General features: G+C 38.7%; 1 protein-coding gene across 1 annotated transcript in view; it reads right to left on the reverse strand.

The window, feature by feature from the left end:
- Nucleotides 1-25,582, reverse strand: part of LOC114468623 (voltage-dependent T-type calcium channel subunit alpha-1I-like) — a 189,142-nt gene that overhangs the window by 19,976 nt on the left and 143,584 nt on the right. Inside the window, exons 25-30 of the mRNA XM_028455624.1 lie at nt 21,188-21,321; nt 20,819-20,889; nt 14,909-14,987; nt 12,538-12,659; nt 9,005-9,457; nt 1,064-1,213 (exon numbers count right to left, since the gene is read on the reverse strand). Coding sequence (XP_028311425.1) covers nt 1,064-1,213; nt 9,005-9,457; nt 12,538-12,659; nt 14,909-14,987; nt 20,819-20,889; nt 21,188-21,321 — 1,009 coding nt within the window. The remainder of the gene's footprint in view (nt 1-1,063; nt 1,214-9,004; nt 9,458-12,537; nt 12,660-14,908; nt 14,988-20,818; nt 20,890-21,187; nt 21,322-25,582) is intronic.

Below are 25,582 nucleotides of genomic sequence, written 5' to 3' on the forward strand. Positions count from 1 at the left end.
AAAAAAACTATCCAAAAAATCAGAAGACAAATAGGTTAAAAACAAAGACCAGAACTGAGATTTAACTCGACATATTCAAGCAGGAATTCACCAGTTGGAGGACAAACACTCAGCGACCAAACACAGTTTTTACAGTGGAGAGAAGGTTACAGGATACAGACTTGAGTGAGTTACAATAGGAAGGACTGTAATCATCCAACACACATACTTGCAAGAATGGGCGTGTTCAAGACAGACATAGACAAAGACAACCATAAGATCACATCTGCCTCAGACAAGGAGCATTTTCACAGGCTGGAGGGTCTTACACATTTAGGGTGCATTCACACCGAAAGATCCTAGAGCGGTTAAAAGGCTCTAGGATTCGTTTGCTCCGATAGTCATCCTCGTTTGGTCTGTGTGAACATGCGAACAAAGTCTCGAGCGGATCAAACAGGCAAATTCTGGAGCGATTGTTTTTGTCGGCCTCGGAGCAATGAGGAGCGTCGTGAACACAACTTCTCTGGAATGAGGGGGAGAGTCGGTGACGGCGCAAAAACAGAGACAGCTTGTTGATGCCCCATTAATTATTGTTGTGAAAGAACAACCCGGAGAAGGCAGAAGTTTCTTAGCACTCTGAAGCATTTGCTTTGACCCATTGCTGACAGCCTTTTCTTCGGGTTTCTGTTTTTCTGTCGAGATATGTAAGTCTCTACTCCAGTAACAACGCCTTCAAACGGTTAGTTCATGCAACTACACCAGACGCTGTTTGGAGCAGATCAGAAGTTGTGCTCTGAATCCAAACCGAGCCAAACCAAGGTGAAAAAACTATCACCTGTCCTCCGCCCTTTCGGATTGAGTCCGGAAACTTAACCGGTGTGAATGCACCCTCAGCTAGCTGGGTGGTCATAATGTTGGGACTGGTTGATACATACTGGGCATGAGCCATTTATCATATGTGTGATCCACAGGAGACAGAGCTCATCTGTAGAAACTTTTCTCATTAATAAATGTGTCTAGCAATGCGGACTAACGGCACCCTAACCCTACTGACCCCACTGCATACTCGTGCTCAGGGTGGTACCTCTTGTGCGTGGCCCTTGCAGTCTTTGCAGACAGGTGGAGGAGAAGAGTAGTGGTGGAAGACCGAACCGGAGAGGTTGTCGATCATCAGCATCTCTCCCTCCAACGTATCCTTGATGAGGAGAGATACGCTGTCCAACCACTGGCTCTCCTGGAACACATACACGCACACGCAAACAAACATACGCCCACACGGACACACGGGACGCAGGCGGGCAAACCCAGGGTGCACGCGGGCGCAGACGTGTGCACATGCGGACATGCGAGGACAAAGAACACGCAAAGAAACGCACACACCGTCACAAGGTTGACAAAGAAAGTGCTTGTGTGCACAGATGCACACGGTCACTCATTTACACCACATGGAATACAAATGGGACTTTTTCATTTACTTGTTGCTCAAAAATCCTTGCACCGAAAATGTCAAACCATGAATTTTTGGTGCAAGTTAATAAAAAAAAAACAACAGAATTGAAAACTGTTTTTCCTCTAGTACTGAGTTCCTTTCGGGAATGGAAACAGTTTCTGAAATTTCAAACCCTCATTTAATGAGTAAGAACATTTAGCAGAGAGAGAAATGTAATTACATTTAATAAATCACCTCAATTAGGTTGTTCAATACCTTGTTGAAACAACTTGAGTTTTAAGTGAATGGGCTTTGGGTGTTATTAGTCTAAAAGCAATTTAATGAAAATCAATCAAACATTTTTCTCCGACCCCTTCATGTTTGAATCAACTCTGCTGGACGTGTTTGCTTGACACGTCAATAAAATGAAAGGGAGAACTGGATTTACAGCTATATGAATTGTAACATTTGTGGTTCAATCCTGTCTCCAGAAGATACTGTTAAATAAGGTCACTCCTCTTCTATCCCACCACGCGTTCTCTTTTTATAACACATCTCTTCAACGCTGCTGAGAGAACTGTACTCAGATCTGTTACGCAAGAGGGTATCTCTGACTCATAGGGTGACAATAACATCACTTATCGCATACAGTAGAGCTGCATTTTGTCTCGTATACACATTGACTGCTTCACTCAATGTAGAAGAAACACACACACACACACACACACACACACAGAAGACTTATCCGTCTCGCTTGATCGCAGACAGCCATGAGGTAATACTCTGTGTGTAGGTGAACAGCTTAATATAAAAGCTAGGTTTGATTGACTGCTGGCCTCCATTAACAACTATATTAGAGGACAACAATAGGGCCCATCTGTGCACAATGCGTGCTAAGAATGAGAGATGAGCGAGCTGAAATCAGAAATTAATTACAGTCTGTATCTAAGAGTCATCGGCTCTGCGGCACCGTCAACTCTTTCACTTTCTGCCTGTGCACACGCGCATGTGCGTGTGTGTGAGAACGTGCGCGTTCACTAAAGTCTCAAGAGGTACGTTTCCCTCCCTTCTCTACATACAGTATATCACGCCATACTACGGTATATTACCTTCTGTTAAAATGTGGTTTAGCTCTATGGATCACGTTATAATATGGAAACCCAATTATCAATATAAGGTAGCCAGAACTAATTAGCCACAAATAACACTGAAAACACTAAATATAAACTTTAAATGTACAATCTTTTGAGAGGAACTTGTTGTATGACTTGGTGATTTAATATCAAGAAGACGAGAATAAATTAAAGTTAAAAAAAAAAAAAAAAAAAAAAACCTTGTGATTAAAATATTAGTATTAATGTATTAAGGGATGGTGGAAAAAGTAAATTTTTAAGGATTAAATATCTTAAATAAAGGCAATATATGTTTATTTTTTGCCTGCTAAGATATCTGTTCTTACTAGTTTTTATGTAAAAATAATTTGCTTACTTCAAGATATTTTTACTTGTTTTAAAACATCTTGTAATTATTTTAACTAAAATTTAACTTGAATCAGGACATATTACTTAATATTATACTTGGGATTTAAACACAGGTTGTGAGTTTCTGGCTAACAGCCACAAGCTGATAAACATGTTTTTATGCATGAACTTTAAAGTCCATTGGATGTGTTTCAAAACCCCAACTCAGATGCATTATTCAGTCGTGATGGTTGATATTTAATACTTATATTGCACATATTTGACTGGTGATTTTGCAGTGATGGTTATCTTGGTATTCTAAGTTGTTTAAACTGTGTTTCTAAAGACCGTTAGGCTTTCTATTTTACAGCTGCCTATACATATTAGAGATTAGTGCATTAACAGTAAAAATATTCTCTCGACAACCAAGAACATCAGCTGCAAACTGTACATTTTTTGCATATATAAGAGAGCCTTCTGATTGGCAAGGTTCGCATTTGCATGAGTAAGAAAGCTTAGCATGAGGAACAATCCAACTTTTAAAATAATAAGTCTAAATAAAAAAAGGAACTCTCCTTGAGTGTGATCAGACAATAAATTCCTGCTTTGGACCACATTGATCTAAAAATGGCTCAGTGCAGCCAGGTTTAGTTCTACAAAGTTGAGGCTCTCCACAACAGCTGGTGAGTCATCGTAACATGTGTGCGTGTACCCATATTTAGACTATCATTAGTGATCTCATAACCAAAGAACGTCTCTCTGCTGATGGAGAGGAGTCGTGAGAGCCCCTTTACTCCTGCAGGTGTTCACACACTCAGCTGGAGAATGAATGTGAGCACATGTGCGAACTCACTAAGTGAGCGTGGAAAACGGCCTAATTGAGGAAGAAATCCGTTATATTTTTCAAATAGAGTAAAACAGTTTAACATTGTCCAACTTTAACAGGACATGTATTTAGATAAATATTAAATTTGGTAGGACTTTACACTAAGGGTCCCTTAATTAATGTTAATAAAGGTTTTATTACACTTGAATTAACAGTTTAGTAATGGTATAATAATCATTATAATGTATTATTTAACATACCAGTTAATGCATTAATTAGCAGTTATTTAATGCTTCATAATTAAAACATTACTAAGCATTAATAAATGTTATATATTGTAATTAGCTATCCTTATGTGACGTTAATTAACAATTAATGTATTAGCTAACATTAAGTTATAATATTATGATAATCATTACAATGTATTAGCTAACATTAACTTATAATATTATGATAATCATTATAATGTATTAGCTAACATTAACTTATAATATTATGATAATCATTCTAATGTATTAGCTAACATTAACTTATAATATTATGATAATCATTACAATGTATTAGCTAACATTAACTTATAATATTATGATAATCATTATAATGTATTAGCTAACATTAACTTATAATATTATGATAATCATTACAATGTATTAGCTAACATACTGTAACTTAACATTAACATTACATTTTACTATTATAGCATTAAGTGAGGCATCCAAAATAATAGTGAATTACGTTATATAACATTTAGCATTAATCAACTGTTTAATAATGCATTAACCGGTATGTTAGCTAATGTTAGTTAATTAGCTGTGGCAACCCTAAAAAGGATTAGCTAAATACATTGTTTCCCACTTGTTCTACTGCATCATGGTGACATTCATGGTCACTAAATACATCATAGCATCAAATTAATGCTAAACTGAATCTAGTTTCTTTAGTGCATCGTCTCTGGATAGATACATCTACTGTTTTATCTACTTTATTTCTGTTTGAATGGATCAGTGAGCGTGATAAAGTCATGTGCATTCATCAAAAACAGGTGGTTATCATCTCGGGATATGAACACTTGAGTTGTTACGGGGAAATCAACGCTGTATTATTTTGCTCTTTTCTATTTTTCCTGCCTCACACATCAAGCCTATCATTTTCTCTGCATGAGCTAATGCTGATTGGAGTGAGAAAGGAATGAAGCTACAGATCGATTACTGCTGAGCCTGTACAACATAGGCTTTTTGGATGTTCACTATAATGGCCACGTTACATGATATTTTTTCACTAGGAATTAATTATTCCAAATTGAATAATTCCGAATTAAAGTGTTCTTCTTCGTGTTTAAATGGAAATAGTCATTCAAAATTGATGTTCTTCTAACTGGTTTTACTGGTTATACAAGTTGTTCCTGTTCTACTGCATTACCAATGCTATTGCAAGGCTAATGCTTGTGGTTATTGCTACGTCAATGCTATTGCTAGCCTGTTAATGCTAGGCTAATGCTAGGTTAATGCTAATGCATAAGTTAATGTCAATGCTAGGCTCATGCTAATTCTACGTTAATGCTATTGCTAGGCTAATGCTAGGTTATTGATAATGCTAGGTCAATGCTAATGCTAGGTTTATGCTACTACAAGGTTAATGCTATTGCTAGGCTAATGCTAACGCTATTGCTAGGTTAATGCTATTGCAATGCTAATGCTATTGCAATGCTAATGCTATTACAATGCTAATGCTAAAGCAGTTTAAATTCAATATCTCAGCTATATTTTGACCAATTTTGACAAAATGTCCACAAATTGACCACATAATCTCCAACATTGGGATACGTGACCATTGGTTACCAACCCCAGCCACTTCTTCGGAACCTGTGACACTGCTTGCTGCGTTAGTTTTGAAGCAGTAGCTCTACAATAACATACTGTTTCACTTTCACAGCTGAGCAGGAGAAGGAGATAGAAGACCGTACTTTGGTCAATCAAAGCCAGCGGTTAGTGCAACAGCTGCTCTACCTCCATCCACAGGAAGTCAAGTGAAAGGAGAACTTTATGATGAGCCGCCTGTCATTAGTGAAGCTCAGTGGTCTGGTGCAAGGTGTCATGTCCCCCAATCAAGCCTGTTTCGTTTGCTGATGTACGTGTGTAGGGATGGACTGGGACAAAAATTACGCTCTGGCATTTTCTGTCCAGACCAGCCCACTACATTATCCGAGACACCGTGTGGATGCTGTTATTAAATGAGTAATGAATGGCTTTTAATGTCTTAATTTAAATTATTATTTCTCCAGAAAATCTTAAAAACTTAAAATCTATTTCCTTTGGCCATTTTTGCCCCTTTCCAAAAAGTTTGGACATTTTCTTTTGCCAATAAACATAAATGTTTTCCTATTTTTTGTCCATTTTATCAAGTTCTTTTAGACACTTTTATCCAATTTTTGTCCTTTATTTAATATGTTTGCCACTTTAAATCCAAATGAGCTACCCTTTGCACAATTAATATAACTTGCTTCCTTTTTTTCTTACATTCTGCCTCTTTGTTCCACATTTTGCTCCTTTTCAACATTGTTTACCACGTTTTACTCATTAAAGCTATTCTTTGCCATTACATATCACCTGGTTCCTCTTTATTTGCCCATTTTTTGGCCACTCTTGACTGCTTTTGGCCAATTTTAGTCACTTTTCACTCTTTTCATGCCATGTTTTTGCCACTCATGGAACATTTTTGGCCACCTGTCACTATGTCTGCCTCCACTAGCTCATCAAAACAAACGTAGCGGACTGGACCGGCCCATTTCAGATCAACGGCCCACTGGGACAATGCCCGGTATGCCAGATGGCCAGTCCACCCCGTCCGTGTGTGTGCAATAAGTCTGTGTGAATGTCTGCATGTTTACACTTCCATCTATCCACTTATTTCATTGAATCCATGTCTTCTCAGACTCGTATTAAATAAATAGTCTCTGCTTGCCTCGGGCGGCCATCTTGGATTATGTCCTCACCAGAGCGTCACTGACAGCACGAGCATGTGCATAAAGACTGGAATTAATTTCCCTTTAATAAAGTGTTTCTTACCCTTCTTTAGGGAGGGCTGGTGATGGTCACAATTATGCAATAAAATTATGCAATTTATTTAATTGAAATAACAAAAAAAAAAAAAAATGCATTGTTGTTTAAAAAAGATTGCACTTCTTGTAGTGTTGACATTTGACAGCATGTGCAGACAAAAAAAAACAAAAAACAACTGGAATTAGACTGGAATTAATTTAAAGTGGAATTAAATGTTAACAAGATTGAGGAAATATTCCATGCAGAATTAAAATAACCAGGAATTAACCAGCCACCTAATTCAGATTTAAATTTCATTCGGAATGGCCATTTTCATTCGGAAATAAATGTTTAAAAGGTCAGTTTAAAAAGGATTTAACTTTTATTCTCAATTAAAGGGGAATTAAAGCTCATGTAAATGTGGCCATTGAGAGGGAAGCATCCGAGGACAATGCAGAACTATTTTCTTTGTTTTAATCCCTCATTGCAGACAGGAATACTGAAGCACAGTTAGAACAGCATCACACAGGCTCAACACTGCAGCTGAAATAGACCCATCCAGATATTTACGTTCTTTTTTTTTTCTTTTAGGGAAGGAGACTAAAAGTACTGTGGGCCTTTTCATTTCAACTGCTGGCCAACATTGGCTTCCTTCACTCTGCAGCGTACGTGCCTACGAAGTTTATTCGTTCACCCAGTGGCAAAGCAGCAAAGCAAAGGAGATCGTTCTCAAATAACAGCTTACAGATCCTTAGGAGGATGGAGTGAATCCATTATAATCGGTGAAATAAACGTGTGAACTCATCTGTGGGTTCATATAAAACAAACCCATCTGCACAGATACAGGGACAAGCACTCACTCATTCACACACATACATAAACCTCCTATATCCCTTGTTGTTTAACAAGGAAGAACATTTTAATTCTACTAAAATATTGAAGGGTTAATGTGTTCAGCAGGCTGTTATTTTATTGCTACCTTGTATAGTTTGTAAAGGTTTGTCTTTATACATATTAGAAGGGGTCTCGACTTCCTAAAGCATACAGTTAGTGTCAAACTCAAAGCCCGGGGGCCAAATCCGGCCCTTTAGAGCATCAAATTCGGCCCGCTCAAGAAAGTAAAAATAATAGAAAAAAACATGAAATATTTTGTAAATTACCAAGTAATTCAGTTGTAGATATCTCAGCACCTCCAGATACAAAAATAAGAATAAAATCCACAATATTTGCAGAGCTCAGTCTTCCGGTTCTTATATCACATGACGGCAAGGATGGAAGATATTGACAAAAAAAAGTATCCCAATAATTTCTGGTATTTATCACGATAACGATAAAATAATGACAAATAAATAAATAATATAATAAATAAAAACTATAAATAAAAAATAATTAAAAAAAATTCACAACTTAGTCTAAACAGGTGTTTAAATAATAATAATAAATGTGAATACATCAACATTAGACATTTAAAAAGGCTACAATAGCTGCTGACTCAAAGAGTTCATGAGCTGACACTAATATTATGCTAACATTTATTTCACACAACGTGTGACATGTTAGCTTTTATCCATCCATACAAGTGTTAAATCTGACTATAAACAAATCGATGTGGCTTTATGACAGTAAGACGTGTTTTACTTGGCCTATTCCTTATATGGAATGGTTAGCGTTAGCTCTTAGCCCAGTCTGTGTGTCGGTGGGTTAGCTTAGCTTTAGTTGAGTTTCCAGTTCATAATCATTGCTACGGGTTCATCTTTGTCCCCGTGTTTGTGGAACTTTGGGTGGATCTGACGGAGGAACTTGAATCAGTTCCCTTTTTTTAAATGGTTGTCTGGTTTTAACCAAGTAGCGATCAATGATGTATCGCAGCACGGCAGTTTCAGGGAGCTGAAACGAGCGCTCACACAGACAGACGGCGGTGTGTGTAAGATAAAGTAAAAGAACTCTCGATTTTTCCAAAATCTGGCACATTTTCCTCAAATTTTACCACAAAAAATTTCAAAATCAGGGAAATTTAAAATGAAGATCCTGCAGGATCCGATATTCTTTATCATTTATATATTATTTATATGTGGAGGTGTAAACCAGGGCACATTGATGTTGAATTTGCTCGCAAAAAAATCTGTGGCCCACTTAAACTCAAATTGGTCCGTATTTGACCCCTGAACTAAAATGAGTTTGACACCCTGTGACCTGAAAGTTTTCCACTTATGTTTACATTCTAACATGAGATAATTCTCTTTTCATTCCAGATTACCACAAACTCACTCACCTGTACGGGTGAGTAAAGGGTTTGGTTGGAGTTGTACGGCCCCTGGTGAGCAGTGGTCCCCGTGTGGTGCTGCATCTTCCTCACACCGTCTTCCCTCTCTCCTCTGGCACTTCCTCCTCGCTCCTTTCCCCTCATTCCGCCTCCAGGTTTTGATCCAAGCACGACCAATCCTTTGTCCACCCCACCTCCCCCACATCCGGGGGCGCCCATACAACAGAGGGTGCCCTGGGCCAGCTCCAGCTCAATTTCTGCATCCATCTCCGCCTCCTCTTGGGCCTCCTTGTTGGAGTCGTCCAGGTGCTTCATCAGCACGGCCACCACCACATTGATGAGCACGAACTGGGCGGTGAGCACGAAGGAGACAAAGTACATGGGCGAGATAAACTGAAGGCTGGGATTGCAGGCATAGTCCACGTCTGTGTTTTGGTCTGGTGGACATTCCCGCAACGTGTCCTAGTGAGACGAAGAGAAAGGTTCAGCATTAATGAGGGGTAACTTCATTTGGGAAAAAAAAAACAGAACAAAAACAAAAATAAAACAGACCCAGAACGATGCAAAACAACAAATGGAAAAATACTGTAGCTGTTTTGGTGAAAAGGTACATTTAAAATGCATTTGTTTTGTTTTGCATGAAAACGAGAACAACATTGTTTTCCAAATATTTCAGAACAGTGGTTCCCATACTGGGGGGCGCGCCCCCTAGGTGGTGTCATCACAGGGGTGTGAAAATAGAAAATTGAGCATAGCGTTACTTCAGACAGGCCGCGGATGTCAAGCCAGCCACACCTTTAATCAACCAACAGCCCAGATTGGCTCCCTATTGGCCAACGCATAGAGGAAGCACTACTTAAACCATGACAGCGGTCTCATGCCTCCTCAGCAATGATCTCACAACCCATCTTCACCCCAACTCCTCCATGTCAGTATGTATTCAACTAACTGGGTGTCATTTTGTTGTCATCAACATCTGCTCTGCTCTGTTCCAGGGGGTTTCTGCTAACCATTCTCCTTGCTTTAGCCTTTAGCTAGGGCTCATGGAAGGTCAGGGAGAAATGCAAGGAGGTCCTGGAACAGACCCAAAGTGCCAAATAGAAGATTGCATGCACATCAATGAAAAGCGCTTGAAGGCATTATATAAAATCCAATGTATATATAGCTTTATTACTGTTTAAAATATGTGATTACAAAGGTTATGATATTTTTATGAGACATGAAGAAGAATAGTCCATGACAAAGGTAATGCTTTTTTTTGTCTTGATGGGAGGGGCCTGAGAGTTATTCAATCTTCTAAGGGTGGCGGCACAGAAAAAGTTTGGGAACCACTGTTTTAGAACAAGGACAAAACCACTGTTGATATCAGTGCCAAAAATCTACCAAAATAAAACTGTAAATACATCCCTTATAGAAGTGTTTTTCAACGTTGTGGTCAGGACCACATGTGGGCTCTCCTGGAATTAAAATAGGGTAAAAAAGAAAAAAAGAAGAAAAAAAAACTTTGGTAAAAAAAAAACAGAATTATATTTTTACATTTTTTAAATTATTATTCTTTTTTCCAAATTCACATCACACAAAACACATCAAACAATGGTGTCCTATAAAACTTTCTCATATATAAGCCTAGTTCAAATAAAATGTAGTTTAAAAATGTCTGAGGTGGTGCACTTGTCACTTTGTGCACTAATCCTGACTACTCTATATTTAATGAACATGACCAAATATTAATTCTAGAAGAAAAAAAAATGTCTCTGGGGTCGCTGGACATTTGTGATATCCAAATGGGGTCACGACCCGAAAAAGGTTGGGAACCACTGCTTTATAGATTAAAATGAAGCCGTCATGATTCTGGATTGTGGGAGGAAACTATAATACATAGAGAAAAGTGACAGTCAATAACAAAAACACACAGAAAAACTGGTTGGCTAACAGGGCTTGAATAAACGTCTTGCTCTCTGGAGGCAAGAATAGCCAAACGTCCCCAAGAAGCCCCCACTAACCCCAATATTGGATGCTTTCAACAGTAATGTCATATTATTCTACATTTAGTGAAGTGACACATGCTTTATGCAGGACGTACAGAGATGCCATCCAGGCTGTGACCAGACATATCAAGGCAGCGCTTTGAGCTAAAGCTGATTTAATTTGATTTGACATTCAAAGACTGAGTTACTTTCAAGAACTTTCCCTCCCATGCTGACCTTAATTTTATACTCTCTGACTTGATTTTGTCTTTCTGAGCTCACTCACTCTTTCTCGTGTTGCCTTGCCCTTCTGTAAACCATGTTTACATATTCCCTTTGGTACAGGAGGAGGTATATTCATTGGTCTTATCTCAGCCTCCTTTCTTTTACTTTCAACTTCTCCTCCCGTCATAAGGCACCCATTCCTCCCTCATTAATTTCTCTCCACCACCACTGCATGACCAATTACCTTTCACGTGCCTTTGACTAATCTAGAGCAAGTTTACCTCTGTTCTCACAGCAGGGAAGTGATTCAGTGGCTAAAACAGCAGAGATCTAGCTCTGAGTTGCATTTGTGGACCAGTGCTTGCTTCATGACCTGCTACCATCCACACTGCCGGTAGTGAGTGTGTGTTAAATGGTCCGTCGCCAATATGTGCCCATAATCTCTTTTCCCATCGAAGTCGAGGCGCGGGAAGGGGAAGTGATAGCTGCTGGTTATGGTAGATGTGGATGCAGAGAAAAGTTATGACTGTTTTATTAACCGGAGCGTGAATGAAGGCACGGTTCTTTCTGTAATCCTACAGCTTGTTTACATGCTATTGTGGATACAAAAATGGCTCTGTGAAGGCTTGTAATTATTTAGTTGGAAACTAATCAGCTAAATCTAAAAAAAAGCTAATTGTTCTTGAGAGAATTGGAGAAACACCTAAAATGTGATACTTGTGAAAAGATCCTTTAAAATGCACTTTATTCGTATTATCTTTTGAATGGTGCATGTTTCCTAAGAAGAAATCGAGTTTTGGATTAATTCAGTACAGAAACCAGAAATGATTATTATCAGAAAAGTGTAAAAACTCTTCCTTTTGTTCTACAACCCATGTGTCAAACTCATGGGCCGGGGGACAAATCCGGCCCTTTGGAGCCTCCAATTTGGCCTACAGGAGGAAATAACAATTACAAAGAAAATATGAATCATTGTGTAAATGAAACTCAACACTCCTGGTGCTTATGTCACATGACTGCAGCCACTTTTAGTGTTAAAACTCAAAATTCATACAAAATCCTCCATTTTTCCTCAAATGATTACATAATATTTCCCTTAATTAAATTTGGTCACAAAATCTAGGACATTTAAAGTGAAAATTCTGTTGGGACTTATGTCTATCAGTTATTGCTTGGATATTGTCGGTTTCTCACATATTTTGGATTTTATGTATACGTAGAAGTGCAAACTAAGACACAATAATGTTAAAATTCCGTTTTCGTTTTCCCAAATAAAATCTGTGGTCCACTTGAGATCAAACTGCTCAAGCAACTCAAGCAAATATAACCCAAAGGAAATCAAGTTTGTACCTTCATGATGCCATTCCAGTTGTCGCCCGTGGAGACTTGAAACAAAGTAAGGAAGGCCATGCCGAAATTCTCAAAGGTAGCATGACGACTCATACCCTCACATGGGTAGTCTGCATTACAAACTGAGAGCAAGAGGGAGGAAGAGGAGTAGAAGAAGAGAAGGACATTGTGTGTTACATATAGGAAACGTGATAATATACAAAACAAAAGGATAGAACTGATCAAATCAACATTTGAAAAAAATACCCACGTGACTTTGATTGGTTTACATGACATTGTTTTGGAAACACCAAGCACAGCTTGATTCGTTTCTGCCGCTAAGCTCCTGAATGATTGTCCAAACAAGTGGTCCCAGTGTGGACACACTCTGTTATCAACCCAATAGCAGTGTGATCAAACGATGTTTGTTTTAGAGCTTCAATCCAAAGATAATCTTCAGAATGCCTAAGCAAGGCAACACTTGCATTCGCCACTAATCCTTTCGACTCGCCAACTCTAACCAAAAGCTGCTGTTTCTAAATGCAAATGTAACTCAAAACTAAAATGATATTTGAATATTTTGAGAAATATTTAAATTTCAGTGGGGTTATTTGTGGGATGGTGTATGTACTTTACATTCATAAAGGATAGTTCCAGCAATATTAGTTTCGTCTTCTTTTTTAATAGTATGTTAAAGGAGCATAGGGCAGGATTTGTGGAAAAAATAAACATTCATTTTAATTGATTTTAATGCTATTGGTTGATGAAGTGCTCACAACCAAAGAGAATGAGTCCACACAAATGTTTCCCTATTGCCTTGAACAGATTGTGTGTTACATTTTGTACTGCTGTTCTGGGCCCAAATTTCCGACACAGTTCTGCAAACGTGAAGTCAAAACTCGCCGATGGTGACGTCAAATGACTCTAGTGCGTGTTCTTAGATGGCTTGGAGAAGCGTCCCAATACCGACAATAAAAAATAAGGAGAGAAGACGGCTTGGAGACTGGAAGAAGACAAGCGCGGTGGACTAAACTATCGTTTGGTTCTCGCAGATGTACGCAGAGGCATGTGCACAGGTCTTGCAGTAAACAGTCACATGAACGGCAAGTACATAAACAACCGTGTCACAGTTGGAGTGCAGATGGAGCCGCATTTTCTCGTCCGAGTCCGACCTATCAGTGAAAACTAAAGAAATGACATATTTACGTTAATGTCAACATCAGATCAGTGGAAGGGTAACAAGTGATAGTGAAACACAAACAGGGGCGCAGCGCACGCAAAAGACCCATCAGATCTATTTACATAATCCATGTATCAAAGATAAGGATAATTTATTTTTATTTTTATTTATTCAGTTTATTTCCGACATGGTTACATTCACTTTTTCTTTTTTTTTTTTTTTTTGTACATGCCGAAAAAGGAGACGAGAGAAGCAGTTTGCTTATCTAAGTCCCGTCCCCTGTTTTGAGCACAGAAAATTTACATCAAAGCTTGTCGCTCTGGTCAAACATTCTTAGGTTGTTCTGAACACGATTTCATTTTTTTTTTTTTTGTCCTTTTTTGTGTAGGATTTATTCTCATCTGTAGTCAGTGTTGTCTTTTTTTAGTGTTGTCTTTTCAGTGTTGTCTTCTCCAATAATCTTCTCCAATAATCCATGTTATTGTGCAGAAAAAGGAACGTTTCAATGGTGTATTATTTTATAATTGTTCTCCTTTGCTCCATCCACCCTCCACTGGGATCCTGCTTTGTTTCACTTAAAGCTGCATTCTTCAGGGTTACAGCAGCTGCAGCAGGAAAGGAAGAACGCTGCGTGCAAACAACACTATGTGACCGAACACGACCACCAGTTATAAATATCTGACCAAAACCCGACCCGTCTGGTGTCATCAGGCTCCGGTCGGGTATCCATCCTCTAGTTACAGTATCTAATCAGCTGTGCTCCGGTTCTAAAGAGTTGATGCGTGGCCCCGCGGCGGCTTGGCTGATGGCTACAGTTACCCTAACTACCATGGTGTCACTATGGAGTCTGATTTATACATCCTGCCCTATGTGCTCCTTTAAGTTAAGGTTTTGTTTATTCAGATACGGTTTTTCAGGACATTTATATCTGACAGTTGAAACATACTATTCATAAAGGATGGATGGAATTCTGAGAGGATGGGTAAAGTGCACTAAAACTAAACATTTGCCAACACATTATCCCCCTATTTTACAGGTGAATAACATCCATCCATCCATTTTCAGAGCCGCTTTGTCCTATTTTAGGGTCATGGGGAGGTGAATAACAGGAATTCCCAAATTCTCTTATGAAAAAAACAAAACAATATTATTATGTTGAGAAAAGAAACTAATTAAAAAAAAGAGCTGCATGACGCAGTGACGTCAACTCACCAAGTTCTCCGAAAAGCTCTACTCCTAAGGCGGCGTAGATGAAAAACAGTAGCATGAAGAGCAGGCCCAGGTTACCCACCTACAACACAACACACACACAAACACACACAGGTAGAAATAGATCTTCTCATGCCTTGATACTACATTACCACGATCTTCACCCTTCACCTCCTATGTTTGGAATACACTGTGGTTAGTACACCCTTAGAAAAGTTTAGACATCAGTGCAACTACATCTACTGGAAAATAGTAAAGTCTCTCCGGTCAGAAAGTGTCAGAGAAACCATGTACAGTAACTTTAAAAGCAAAAGGCTTTGTGAAAGTTCTCAGTCATTTAGGTCAATTTAATTTTAGTAGTTCAGTCGAGGTAACTAGAGTTGGAGTTTTCTTTAAACGTTTCAAAACGTTTCTGGGATTTGTACTGTGGAGTGGACAGCTGATGTGACACATCAGCATAATAAAGAATCCCAGGTATCAGATGACTCCGGCAGATTGTTATTGAGTCATCTGAGGCGTGAAGAGATGCGATCAGAGAGGTGACATCTCAACCCACCTCCTCTGTTCAAAGATAGTCCCTTCTGTTTTAAAAAGAAAGCCTCTTTCAAACCTTCTAAACCATCTGTCTTCTCTGCTGTCCTCAAAGTAATATCCCGGTACTAGCCTGTAGGTAAATCAGGGATGGACTGGGACAAAAATTCAGCCCTGGCATTTTGTGTCCAGACCAGCTCACCTCATAATCAGTGACACCACAAAAAAGCCGTTATTAAGTCAGTAATGCTCAACATGTGGCTCTTTATGTCTTAATTTGAATTCATTTTCCCTACATTTTGCCTCTTTTTGTTCCACATTTTTTGACCTTTTTTCACTAACGTTTGCCACATTTTGCTCATTAAAAAGCTATCATTTACCATTTAATACCACCTGGGTTCCTCTTTATTTGCCCATTTTTTTGCCACTCTTGACTGATTTTGGCCAATTTTAGTCACTTTTCACTCTTTTCTTGCCACTCTTTTGCCACTTTTGGACCGTTTTTGGCCACCTGCTACCATGTCTGCCTCCACTCGCTCTTCAAAAAAAAGGAAAAGAAGTTTCAAAATGTCTCATTTAAACCAAATCTAACAAACAAAACTATCTTTAAGTAAGTGATGAGACAAGTCATATACTGTATGCCCCAGGGACACTGAGCTTAGCTCTAAAAACAGTTTGAAACAAGTGAAAAATAAAAAATAAAAATAAAAACAAATAAAAGGTCTGTCCTCTCTCCTAATACAAAACTTACAAGACATTAAAAAACTCACATAGATAAACCAAATAAATCAAATAAGCACACACCTTAGACCCCTCAATGATTAATAATAACTGATCAATTAATGTTCTTATAAGTAATTGGTGTTATTTTAAATCAACAGTAAATGTCTAGCCGGGAATCCATCCAAGTCTCCTATTACTCACTGTGATTAGTCTGGAAGTGCTCACAATGCGTTTGAGTTCTGTGGGCAGGACAAACACGTGCAGAGTAACCAATCAAACGATGAGCGGACCTGATGATAATAGCGTGACAAGCGTAAATCTTTTTTCCCTAAACAGAGCTGGCAGCGGAAAATGGCGTGAAGTACGATACAGACTAACAGTTTTAAAGCCTCTTCTTGTTGTGGTTTCAACGATATATCCAGGTCTTTTAAAACAGAGCAGAGCAGCAGCTCCAAAAGGTATCTCCAGGGCGGGCGCCATGATTGTGTATGAGATATGACATTATTTCTTTACGGCTCTGATTGGCTCGGTCTATTTCAAACTGAGAAAGTGAGCAGAAACGGCCACATTACCATACCTATTTTCTTAAAAAAAAGTAAGGAAGTGGGTGTGGCTTATTGCCAGGTTAGTAAATAAAATCTTTACCTGCAATAACTGATTGTTTGATTTCTAAATACAAAAGACTAATGTTTGATATAAAATTTGTAATTTCTGCCTGGCTGAGATAAAATGTGTGCATCTCTTTATCTCTTCCTTCTTGATGTACTGTACGTAACATAACAAAAGAAGACACATGGCTGAAACCGTGCACCAGAAGAACTGCATTCGGGGCTGGAGTGTCTGACCCCGGGCCTGTTGGTTCAGACAATGTCTTTGTGCGTTTAGAACGGGTGTCTACTCCAGACCACAGCTGTGTTAGATGAGTGCATGTTTTCCTATTGATGTGATATTTCTGTTGATTCGTGTTCTGTTCATTTAAAATCTGTTAATAAATGATCAATCAATTCATTCAAGCAAAGCATAACCTCTGACTTTGTCTCTCTGATGCTTCTCAGGTTTGAACAACTACAGAGTAATTACACTCTATTCTAGAACCAGAAAAACCACTGCTCTATTGCTTTTCCCAAATGTATTTGAAGGAATCATATGTTTTTAATTGTGTCAGGTAAAGCATCTCCATACTGAGATGTGATTACAGAATCTCTCCTGGTCGGTTCATGGTCACACTGCCCAAAGCAGACCAGATACTATCGTACTGATAACATTTACCAAGGTCTCTTCTCAGAGACTCTGTCATTGTTATGCTTTGCCCTATCAGCATCATACAAATCCCTGAGAGTACAAAACAACTACAGATTCATTGAGACACACATGGAAACCTCTGAATCCCAGGCAGGCCTGCCCCAGAAACCCTTTGACCAAATAAACCCTGTGTCCACATTTGACCTTTAACCCTTCAACTTGACTTTGTCTCATTTCATTCAAAACCGCCACAACACATACCTACAAATAAACACCATCTGTTCTCATTAACTGGGAGTTGTGGCACACATGTAAACATGACTAGATCCCCAAGAACATGTGAGTTTAGGGCTTTGGGACTTGGCTCGCTTCCACAACAAAATGGCCATGGTGATGTTACAGACCCAAATCTAATCCAATTACATCTCTGACTGTAGCGGTTCTATCCACAGGGGTGGAAGGTATAACTATATCTATCACGGTATATGTAAAACAAGTGGGTCCATAGTGGGATGGCCCTTTGAGGTTTTAACTAGGACATACAGTAATTTGTTTACCAAGTCCCTAACGTTCCCTTTATGCAAATGTAGTTGAACACACAATTAAAAAAAAATTAAAAATTGTCAGAAGAATCATATGTAATTTATTTGAGGAACCAAAAGGTTGTTTTATAGAAAAGCAGGTATCATAAAATTATTCAAAGAGAACATATTCTCTTCTACTCTTCTCTATTTTTTATTCATGGGTTTTCTGTTTTTAAAACGTAATGGTATTTCTCTAAAAAACTGCTTTAACATATTATATTATTTTCTTCAACTGACTTTTATTTTTTGAGAATTCTGAGGCAAAAGCCAAGCTAAAAAGTTAGAACTGTAACAATGTGCTGATGTGTGATCATTGCTCAAACTAAACAGATATTTCTCAGGGCACTGCTACCATAAAAGACAAAGAAATAAATAAATAAGTAAATCCTCTCAGTGGTGCCAATATTCCATACTCCATAAAACCAGTGGCTCCACAGCAGTGCTAACGGCCCTTTGCAGCCTTTTTACATCACTTGGTGAGTAGAAATAATTGAAAATGCTTTTGGGTAAATGGCTTTATCTTGCTGAGTCTGTACACACGCAGCCATAATAAAACGATTTTTTTTTTTTTATTCCATTGTCAACAAGCTATTAAGTTTTCTCACCCATTTGTTTTTTAAGTAAGTAAAAGTTTATTTATATAGCACCTTTCATGCCAAAAACGTCACAAAGTGCTTCACTATCAGACAAAATAAAACAAAGTTAAAACAGAACAGTCACAACGCAGAAATACAGACAGATTAGCTAAAGGCAAGTCTGAAAAGATTGGTCTTCCGACCACGGCAACAAACCCAGAAACAACTCAGAAGAGAGATGATAAATGAAGACGTTCCGGTGAAAAAAACAAAGAACTCATGTAAATATTTTGTAAAATGTGACAGAGAGTTTACCTTCCTAAAGAGCAGCAGAATGGGACACAGTTACATATTATGTAAGATTAGTAACTGAGATTACCTACCTAAAATCCCAGTTATGTCACTCGGAATCAATAGATTCGAATTGGCTGGGAATAACTTCCGGTAACTATTGAGTCTCTCTAAACGGCTTTGTGTGTGTGCGGCCACGTTGACTTCAAAATGAAAGAATACGTTTTGAAACACAATCACTAAATAAGTGAAAAACAATGGATGCACACACTCGGCGTGTGGAAGCTTTAGAAAAAAAAAATCAGGTCGAACAGACACAGCGTCAGGGAGATATGCGAGACACACAAACACACGCACACAGAAGTTCCTTGCTTGTATGGAGAGGTAAACCAGGCACAATCAATTTTCACTATAGCTCAATACCAGCTGTGGTTAAGTATCTCATCAGGTGTAACACGTTCTCACTCCTTCGCTACACGTCCATACATGCAGGGACGGACCTCAAGGAGCTTCTTAATTACCCTCAGTATTAATTACATCTTTGTTGCCATGGAGGCGGAGCAAAGGGGCTTGGTGTTAATGGGGGGGATCAATAGAAGGAAAATACTTCTCTTCCCCATCCCCCTGGCCTCTTTGATCACACAACCTGTTTCCTTATATTTAGTTTGTGTGCGTGTGTGCGTGTGCGTGTGCGTTGGTCCCTGAGACTGTGTTCAAAGTAGTTGAACATAATCCTGGGACAATCATCAGGTATACAGAACAGCTGACAATCAAACAAGCACATCACTGCTCATTGATCAAGAAGTTGTTGGTTCAAATTTCGGCAGGAATCACTTAAAATAGCAGCCATGCTACTGTTGAAGAGTGTTTTAGGGATCTCCTGGTGGGAAATCCAAAAAGATATTATTTTAAGAAACATAAAAAAAATACATAAAAAATGACAAACACCCAAAATCTGGGCTAAAGCTATATAGCAAGGTATAAAAAAATGATAAAAGTTAATTATTATTATTGTTTTGAGATGAAGCATTAGTAAATCCCTAAAACTAGTGAAACTATGACAAAATCTTAAATAGACGTGAGGCTGGAGTAAGACTAAAAATTAGGGAAAATATAATAAACAGCCAAAATATAGAGATAAGACAATATATAAGGCATACAAATGGCAAAAAGTAAGAAGAAACGGACATATCAAGATATATTTAATCTAACTTCACAAAATAAATTAAAGCTAGGGTAGGCAATTTTCTCCAGATACAAGTTTTTGGTTGAAATTGTCTTTATGTCCTGACAGAAATTAGGATCCTATGTGCTCTGAAGAAAATCTGTCAACTGTAGCAGCTGTAAACCTGTGGTAACTTCAACCAATGGAAAAAAACAAATCTTTTTTTTAACCAATCACGTCTCTCTGTCTCCCTGCTCGTTCTCGACCCCTCGCATGCACGAGCTCACACTGAAAGCGCGTCACCGCTGACAGAGTTAAAACAGAGCTTTTGGTCACAATTTTTAACATATATAATGGTAAAGTTTATTGTTTACTTACTGCTGAATGAGACAACAAAGTGGGGGGTGGGGTAAAGGCAGAGCCGTCAGGGAGGCTACATATAAAATCATGCGAACTTTCGAAAATCACCTACCCTACTTTTACTATGTAATGTCCTAATTCAAATAAATAAAGTAATGAAATGAAGTGAAATTCCGTGTTCAATACACAAATCTATTTAAAAAAAAAATGAGAGATGCTAAAAATCTGAACGGTTTAGTTCTCGACTCAATATTGAATTAGCAGAGTGGACACTGGGGTCTTGAGGATTGTGCGAAAGTAGAACCTGTGTGAAAGAAACAGCAACTCTTTGCACTTTCAGCAAGTCTGAGAGCCTGGGGTGCACATGTGAGAGTGAGTCAATGGTGACCCTGGCCAACGACAAACTAGATGAAGAGGATGGATGTGAACTCGTGAGTTGTACCTGAGGCAGGGCTTGGACGACTGTATCCAGCAGGGCTCTCATTCCCGTGGCCATTTTCAGCAGCTTCAGCACTGTTGAGGACATCAGATGGAGGGGTGAGAAACATTCACACACTGGTAAAATCCCTCTGGTTCAATTAGCTGCTAAATGTGCAACGATGAGGTGTGGAAAAAGTCAATGCAAAGCAACACAAGATTACTGTATGTAGTATTAGCTTTGCTGATTGACCCGTAACAGTTTAGTTCACTGTGTGAGCAGTCAGGCTTCAACATGCCACAATAATCAAATCTAGATCTCATTCTAATGAGGAACATGACAAGCTATGTGTGTGGGGATAGTTGTCTCTGTGTGTGTGTGTAACATCCACACCTCGTGCAATCCTCAGAACTCTCATTATTCGGATGATGGTGGGGTTGATGGGTAGAGCAGCGCTGATCTCAATCTCCTCCAGGGTGATGCCCATCACTGACAGGAGCACAATGGCCAGATCAAGCTGGTTCCACCTTAGCACAAACCCACATGCACAGAGCGCTGAAGGAGGACGACGCACTCACAGTTTGTTACCGCATGCACATAAAAATGTCGATTAAAACTCCATGGGCCTGTACTACAAAGTTGGATAAGTATATCCAGGATATCTCTTTGTTAGCGGGCTTAACCTAACCAAACATTCTCAATCACAGAGCATCTGTAGTATGAAGCAGGATATAAACACGTTCACTTAAAGCTGATATCCGGAGTTTCTGAGAAACGTCTCAATGTCCCGCCCTAAACAGCTCCACTTCCTCCCACTGCCTCTACCAATCTACCAGAAGCCACGCCTCTACTTTTCTGCACAAGGTCGCATCAGGTAGCATTGATATAAGTCTATGGGTCAGGTAAGCGCCAAAATCATATTTACCTGTTTGCTGTTGCGACGCGCGGCCTTGTTTCCGTGCACAGATCCACATTCACTTTGATTGACAGTCTCAAAAACAGGAAGTAAAAGCCTATTGGCTGGGTGCACTCGGCAATCGTTTCCATTTATATAGCGGTCTATAGGACAAAGGAGGGACTTATATAAAAGAATCATACATAAACATAGATTTCTCAGAAACTCCGGATATCAGCTTTAACCCAGGTGATATCAGCCTGGCTACGTCTTTTGAACTTTAATCTAAACATTGTATTTCAACTTTATTTCTTGTGTTTGCCCCCAAAACCTTGGCCAAAGTGACTTTCCAACACATTTCTGGTGTTCAGATGATCTTAGATTTATTGATCTATGAAGCCTAGACCATGTCTTTATCAACCCTAGCAGCTTAAAAGAAGTGCAGAATATTATCAATAGGTTGCATACATTTTCTTGCTTGGTATAAAACTGTGTTCATTTAACTTGATTCCTTCTTGCTTTTGTGTGCGTATACATTTTATGGTTATTTATTTTTTTCCATTTATTTATTTATTTGTTTTTATTTTTCTACTTTGACCTTCTCTAAAATGTAATGCATTTGCCTTTGTTTAATTGCACATTCTGAAAACTTTGTTTAGCATGTGTAAAATGTTTAATCTGTATAATAAGTATAAAATGAATAAAATCACATATGATTAAAATATGAGGCACTCAGATTGATAAACATTTGGCCCGGCAGCTTCATTTGTCTGAATAACTGCTTCCTGAGTTATTTCATTTTAAATGCCAATGACATCAGTTTATCAACAGCCACCTGTGCCTCATTACCATCCCCATTATAGCATGAGCATCTGTCAGGAGATTGGTAGATTTACATCCCTTTTTCCCCATGAATTATTATATTCAAGCTGTTAGTTCTTTAGATTTATGAGCATCAAAAATGGCCCCTCTAGTAAAAACCCTTGCACAAACTTTTTAGCATCATTGGTGTTGTTTTTTTTCACTATTGACAATCATGAGTCACTATGCCCTATAAACCACACACAATTATCTTGGAGGCAACACAATATAAAGAAAAAAATATCTTGGTGTGTTAAATAAAGCAAGACTTACTTAATTACAATTCCTTGTTTACAATTTATTGTGCTTTTATACTCCCATAATAACAGTATATGATGTAACGTGTAGAACTCTGTTGAACCACTTTTAAGACCATTGTGAATTACATTGTTTTATTGCAAAAAAAAAGGCAATACGATTGATAATTGCAGGGAATTATTCAGATTCAGATTCAGAATAATTTATTTATCGACCAAGGGGCACTTTAGTTTCAGTTACATTCCGTCCAAGAAACATGAAAAGACAATCACATATACAGCAGCGTGAGAACTGTGGGTCGCCGCAAAGGCGGAGTCCTGTATCTTAGATGAGAAGTGGAAAACATGAGGTAAGAAGAGGGTAAAAAGGCAGGCTCCAAACTGTGCTCCTTTAGGGGCACAGTGTGGGATTAGGAAAAAAAACTCCTTGGCACACACAGAAGTGCCAAAAAAACAGAATTACAACAAAATTCAAGGACATAGCACATATGGTCGGGGGAGGGGACTTGTGGAGAGAAGGATCCAGTCGCTGGGGGGCGCGTGCGTGCAGCCTCTTACAGGATCCCCCTTCCGGCTGCCACTATGATTCTATTCGCTTCATTCTGTACAGTTCAGCCCATCGTCAGATGACGTGAAACGGCCTTGGGTAGATCCGATTCAGAAACAAAGTTCCCAGGTGGTGGCGGTGGGGAAGAGGAAGAGGAGGGGACATCCAGGAGAAGACAGATTAACCGGCCTTGAACGGCTGGCGGTGGGGGAGCCAATGATGATAAGTTATTTGTTTTTGGCCAGGCTTAGCACAATTTCTGTTAGCTTTGGAGTCCAGGTGTTAAGCAGTAAATCTAATATGGTGGCCTTATCTCCAAAGCTGATCTGTTAACTTCTCCATGTAGACATTCCAAAGTAGCATCCTGCTTACTTTTGAGTTTGTTTATTGCACGAGTCTGAGTGTTGAGAACCCTGCACCATCCATCAGAAATGACTGGCAGCCTTCACAAAGCAGCTGCCAACGTAATTCGGACTTTGCAATAGGTCAGAAAACTGCCGGCTCCAATCAGCAGCATACCTGCTATCATATCTCCAATTATGTAAATGGACTTGGACTTGATTTTATATAGCGCTTTATCACGACACTGACTGCCATGCAAGGTGCTAGTCGACCACTGGGAGCAACTTAGGGTTCAGGACACTTCGCCCAAGGACACTTCGACACATAGTCAGGTACTGGGATCGAACCCCCAACCTCTCGATCAGAAGACGACCCACTACCACCTGAGCCACGGTCGCCCATAGACGTCTTCCACGTCCTCAACGGAAAGGATAGACAGACACACAATCCTCTACTTGTTCCAGGAGTCCATCATGTATCCAGCTGGAAACGTTCCGACGGGACAGGCGGGCTCACAACTGCCCATTCTTTTTGTCAAAAAAATGTGGTCGATTGCATTGAGAGACAAGCTGATCAATTTAATTAATTTTGGTTTTAGGATAGAGCTATAGAGAGAGGCTCCTAATAGATTCTGACAAAAGACAGTACAAGACAAAGCAGCAAGCAGGGGTAGATGAGGGAGGGAGGGAGCCAGAGAAAAAGTGTCCGCCTTCTTTGAGAGCAAGAAGAGAATTATGACCATACACATTCATTATTTGTTAATTATTCATAAAAACATATGACATGTAATGATATTGTTCATTATAGAATAACACAAATCATGTTCAAAGCCAAAATAAATGCTCTTCGAGAAGGTGTTCAACAATACTTCTATCTACAGACAAGCAAATACAGCCTAAGTAGGGATGTAACGATTAATCGTGAGGCAGTTAAAAATCGATTCATAGGTATCACGGTTGATATCGATTTTCTGAAAATTGAATCGCAGTACTTTTTTTAACCAGCACACACCACAAGTGTAGGCGGCGGGCGGAGTCTGCTATTACTTTCTTTCTGGCCGCCTTCTACTCTTAAATATGTTAATAAATGATTCATTACCCCTTTAGCACCGAAAGAGTATCTGTAATATTACTTGAATATCTGTAAAAGTCATGTTTTTCTATTAGCTCTGTCTGCTAGCATAGCTTCTCTTCTTCACTGCAAGATATCTGCATGCCAACCGACCACTGGGTTACCAGCGCCCTCTGCTGGTCCAAACAAATATGACGTAAATCAGTGCATTCATGGTTTTTTTTTTTTTTTTTTAAAGTCCAACTGTTAAGGCACAAAATACATTTTCAGTTGCACTTTTAAAAGAAAAAAAACTATTATGCAGTTTTACATTGTTTATTATAGAACCAGAATTTAAATTAATAGGCTTCATTTTCATTTGTATTATTCCTTTATTTATTTCATTCAAGATTTATTTTTAGTTAAATTGCATTGTTTTGAATAGTTTATCAAGGGATTCTTTTGACAATGAAAAATAAAAGGAAAATAGTACAGTATTTTCTAAATAAATCGTGAGAGAATCGTATCGTGAACCTAGTATCGTGAATCGAATCGTATCGGGAGTTGAGTGAATCGTTACATCCCTAAGCCTAAGAGATCAATTTATGTTTATTTTACCAAAGGCGTGATTAGAACTGAAACAAAGATGTCTGTCTGTTCTAGGGGTAAAATTGTGGAAAAATGTTGATAAAAGAATAAAAATGAGGGACACACTATTTCTTTTCAAGAAGAAACTGTCACAATATATTTTAGAAAGCTATGTAAAGCAGTAGAAATATGTCTGTAAGAGTATAAAGTGTTAAATGCTATATATATAATTTTTGCAGTATTTGCCA

The sequence above is a fragment of the Gouania willdenowi genome, chromosome 8 (genome assembly GCF_900634775.1).
Source record: "Gouania willdenowi chromosome 8, fGouWil2.1, whole genome shotgun sequence".
Lineage (NCBI taxonomy): Eukaryota > Metazoa > Chordata > Actinopteri > Blenniiformes > Gobiesocidae > Gouania > Gouania willdenowi.